We start from the raw sequence: 5,060 nt of genomic DNA, 5'->3' as shown, positions 1-5,060 counted from the left end.
CAGCAATGAATGAATGGAAATCCAAAGTCTCTGTAAACTTTCAGTAAAATTAATTTTTTAAAATGGGGGTGGGGGGAGGAAGGAGCCCATGCCTGGAACCCAAGGACCAGAGTTCAGACATAAGTCCACAATTTTCAAATGGTGTGATTATAAGCAAACCTTTAAAATCTTCAACTCTGTTTTCCTAATGATAAAATGAAGAATTGGGTCTAGATCATTTCATAAGAACCCTTCAGTCTACTATTGAATTCATGATTTCATATGGCTCACACACATGAAATCAAGGCTTTTATTTTTATAAAAGTGACAGCTTTAGCTGACTCAACTTCCTCAAACAACACATAAACAGACACTATTCCACACTCTAAATCAAATAAAAGACGAATTGCATTAGGTAAGTCTGCTCTCAGAGACATCTTCAAAGCACTGAAGAGCAACAATATCAGTCTGGAGACTAGGGTGTGCCTGATTCAGGCCATGGCCTTTGCAATTACTTGCTATGTGTCAGAAAGCTGGACAATGACTAAGGATGATAGAAGGAGAATTGATGCTGTTGAGCTCTGGTGCTGGAGAAGAGTATTAAATATACCATGGGCTGCTAGGAGAACAAATAGATTCATCCTAGAGAGGGTGAAACCAGGCTGCTCCTTGGAGGCAAGGATTCTGAAGCTTCATCTGACATACTTTGGACATGTTGCAAGGAGGGACCCTCTTTGGAGAGGGACGTCATGCTCAAGACGGTGGAGGGGCGGTGCAAGAGAGGAAGACCCTTGATGAGATTAATTAATTCAGTGACTGGGCAGTGGGGGTAGGTGTGTTAGAGACAATAAATTGGCACAGGATCGAGCATAGTTTAAGGCTGTTATACATAGAGTCACTATGAATTACAAACGACTTGACGGCACATAACAACAACAACAAATGAAATAAGATTACCTCGTTTCTGCTCGAGGAGTTTACAGTATAGTAAAAGAATAAGAATGAAGAAACTTCTAGTACAAAATAAGAAATAGTAAGTTCTGTAAGAAAAAAGCAGATAAAGTGAAATGGGAGTTCATAAGAGAAAGCTTTTGAACAGAAGAACATAACTCGGCGATTTGAAAGGTTACATAGATGAGGTAACATATGAACCAAAATGTGACTAGAAGGTTTGAACATGTTGCAATGGACACCACAATTAGCATTACAAGGTGTAAGGATTAGCTCGTGATAAAAGAGAGGGGTGGGAACCCATAAAAATGTCTAGGGAATGTACCACTATTACTCAATCTCTTCATTTGTTGGATGGACATTTGTGCTGTTTCCATATTCTTGCTATTGTGAATAATGCTGCTATGAACTTATTGTTTTTGTTGTTGTTTTGATTGCCGGCAAGTTGAGCATGACTCATAGCAACCCTATGAACAAAAGACTTGAACCATTTCTATAACTATTGTCATTTCTCTAAGTTCTTAGAGTTTCCAGAGGCGTGGTGTTTAGGAAGTGGATGCCACTGCTGTTTCCAAACCTTTCTTAATCTAGGAGCTCCACCAAACACTGCCCACCATGGGTAATCATTCTGGCATAGTATACAAATCTCCATTTGTTTCTCAGTTCTAAGTTCTTTTGGGTATATTCCTAGTAGTGCAATATCTGGGTCATATGGGATTTCTCTGTTCAGCTCTTTGAGAAAACACAAAACTGCCTTCCAGAGTGTACCATTTTATAATCCCACCAGCCATGTATGAACATTGCAATCTGTCTACATCTTCCCCAAAATTTATTGCTTACTGTCCTGTTAAATTTTGTTACTGCTACTGAGGTGACACCGTGGTTTTTATTTGCAACCTACATTCATAAAATTCAATATTGTGTACCACTAAGGAGCACTGATTTAATAAAATACTACATAACCTGGGAGAGAGGAGAGAACATTATGCTGATTGAACTAACTCGGTCTCAAAAGACAAATACTGTATAAGACCATTACTGTAAAAATAGAAGCATAAAGAGTTAGATGTGTATAAAAGTCTAGAAGGGTAAGGGGCCAAGGGACCAGAAAAATGGAGAGAGAGGGAGATCACTAGTAAAGTAGAGTTTAGAGGGTGGATGAGGGTGGGAGGAGAACTAGGAAAGGTCCAATAGGGGTCTGAAAAGACAAGATAAGCATAGACCAATGGTAATTAATCTTATCAAACACAAAGTATGTGAAGGAATGAAATACCGTGTGAATGAAAGAATGTGTGAATCACAGTGAATGTGAATGAAACACAATATATACAAATTTTGTATGCAAACCGATATAAAATAATTTGTTTTTTAAAAAATGAGTATATTGTGAATGGGAGTTAGATTGGGATGACTGTCAGAAAAGGGGGTGAAAAGAATAAAACAGATAAATCTGTACACATGAGTTGGATGAGATAAGAGCCAAGAGGGAACAAGATGTTAGCTTTCCTTCATTGTCCCCAGGGCTCACTTATTGTCTTCTTTCCCAGGCAAGCATTGGAGGATGCGGTCAGATGAAAATGAACAGCATCTCATGGTCAAGCGCACCATTCTCCATCCCCAGTATAATCCCATCACATTTGAGAATGATGTGGGTCTGGTAGAGCTGCTGCAGAGCCCAATCCTGAACGACTACGTCATGCCCATCTGTCTGCCTGAGGAGCTTCCTGAAAAAGGTATCACCTGCATCCATCTTTGCAGAGCAGCTGGTGCTTCAGCAGGGAGCTCTCCTGCTCATTCAGTTCTTCTCTGGAGTTAGTGAGACTCTGATGTGAGCATAGCTTGTGCCTGAATAACTGAGAGGGAGGACTCACGCATGGCTTCCTAGCTGCCACCCCTAAAACAGCTAAGTCAGAGCTTGTTCTAAGGCAGACTGGGATGCTGGAGAAGTACTAGCTAAAGCAGGGTCCAGACAGGAAAGCAGAAATCACATCAGTTACTTCAACAGAGATCATTTTATATAGTGTTTTGAGAGACTTAAGAAATAGAAAAGAAGTGGCTTGGTACTAGAGATGGTAACTCTAATAAGAAATTACCTCTTCAAAAGTTGAGAGAACAAAGATAAGATATTGGAGTTACAGACACTAGAAGTATGTAAAAGGGGACTATGAGCTAGAAACTTCGATGTCTGCAGAAGAGATTCCATATAAATGATACCATAGACAATAACTGGAGGTTAGATTCCATTTCTGCTGCTAGGGGGAACAGTCCCTTTCTAGAGGGACACCATCAGTGACAGTAAATCTTCTCGTCTCCTTGGAAATGCCCCATATTTCCAGAAAACAAGCTGTCAGGCAGAACTACCATTTCAGAGTCCTCTCACAAAGTCTAACATAGAAGGATAAGTTTGGAGTTGAGGCATAGTAACTTAACAACCACCACAGGTTCAAATCCAGCACTACCATTTCTTAATTGCATGACATTGAAAAGGTTATGTAAGCACCACTAACTCAAAAAATGCCACTGCTCAAAACAATTCTGTGAGACAAAGTAGAATGGTCCCATAGAGTTTTTGAGACTGTATCTTTAAGGAAGCAGAGACTCATCTTTCCTATACGGAGCATCTGGTGGGTTTGTACCACTCTCCTGTTATCAGCTCAGCATTTTACACCATCATGGCTCCCTTACTTAACAACCTCTGGCCTCTAAACCATAGTTCATTTCCTGAGGATGCTTATGTTTAAGTGAGATAATATTTAAACATAGCCAACGTGCTTGGAAGGGTAGAAGGACAGCGCAGGAGAGGAAGACCCCAGATGAGATGGATTGGCACAGTAAATGGAGTACGGAGGGTACGTGTATCAGAGACAGTGAGATTGGCTCAGGAGAGAGCAAGGTTCAGAGCTATTGTGTACAGAGGTGCTATGAGTCATAGCCAACTCAATGACATAGCATAACAAAGACATAAAGTAAGAAGAGTTCAACTCATGCCAGTTTGCATCTTTTCTCAACTCCTAAACTCAGTAATGTTATATTCATTATTCACTGCCTGTATAGTTCAAAGGTGATGTCAAAATACTAGCCAAGATGGAATCGAGAGTTAGTCATGGAAACTGACCCAATAGGTAAGTCACAGGTATGCTGTGATTCAACGGAAGTCACGTGCCTACCTCATGCCATTGCCTCACATTCATGAACTTATTTACAATCCAGAAAAGCCTTCTGAGGTGGTATTGTAGCCTCATTTTAAAGATCACAGGAAAACTCGACAACTCAACTCATTGTCATTGAGTTGAAACCTTCTCATAGCTGAGCCTCTGGAGACTTTTCGGAAACTGTAAATTGCCCAAGAGGAGGTTGTCCACCTTTCTCCCACAGAGCAGCTGGTGAATTCAAACTGCCTGCCTTTGTGTTGGCAGCACAACTCTGTACCCCAAGGCCCGTGAAGTGCCCGATAAGAAAACTAAAGCTCAGCAAAGTGAAAGGACTTTCTTAGGGCATTCTGGGGCTACAGTACAGGTTTCCAACTTTCTGCCCAGTGCTGTTTTCAGTATCCAGGCTCTTTTTCATCTGAGAAAAGAATTACTCTGTCAGCATTCAGTTTATTTCTATATAACCCCACAGATTAGCTAACATCATCGACTTCTAGAATACTAGAACTTGAAGTAGTCTTAGCTTCTTTATTTTATAGACAGGGAAATAGAAACTCCAGAGGGATCGACAGAGACAGGATCTGTTAAACACAACATGGCCTGTTGTTGACTAAGGGGAACGTTTTTATTTATTTATTTATTTGTTTGTTTGTTTGTTTGTTTGTTTGTTTGTTTTTACAAACAAAACTGAATAATTTGTCTTTTATTATCCAAATATTAGCATATGTACTCTATGTACACTATTCTTTGCATTTTCTTTTTTTTCTATTTTTTTTTATTGGGAAAAACATATTGGGAGTACAAGGAGGTGAGGGTTGGGAGCAGAAGGGTGAGGATGGACCAGGATGCAGTTGCAGAGCGGCACAGCTTGGTCGGTGGGGGGAGCAGGTGAAGGAAATGATGAGGGTCCAGAGGGGACCAGATACTACAGAGGAACGACAAGCATTTTCCAATGGTAATTAAACCAACTGTCTTATTGAT

At 40.3% G+C, this 5,060-nt stretch overlaps 1 protein-coding gene across 1 annotated transcript in view; it reads left to right on the top strand.

Moving 5' to 3' along the window:
* MASP1 (mannan-binding lectin serine peptidase 1 (C4/C2 activating component of Ra-reactive factor)) overlaps positions 1–5,060 on the top strand; it is a 123,665-nt gene that overhangs the window by 113,470 nt on the left and 5,135 nt on the right. The window contains exon 13 of the mRNA XM_006884111.1: positions 2,478–2,663. Within this exon, the coding sequence (XP_006884173.1) occupies positions 2,478–2,663 (186 nt within the window). The remainder of the gene's footprint in view (positions 1–2,477; positions 2,664–5,060) is intronic.

Source organism: Elephantulus edwardii, unplaced genomic scaffold, assembly GCF_000299155.1.
Source record: "Elephantulus edwardii isolate Elephantulus edwardi_28Jun2011 unplaced genomic scaffold, EleEdw1.0 scaffold00031, whole genome shotgun sequence".
NCBI lineage: Eukaryota > Metazoa > Chordata > Mammalia > Macroscelidea > Macroscelididae > Elephantulus > Elephantulus edwardii.
This window is presented reverse-complemented; position numbering and strand designations above follow the sequence as displayed.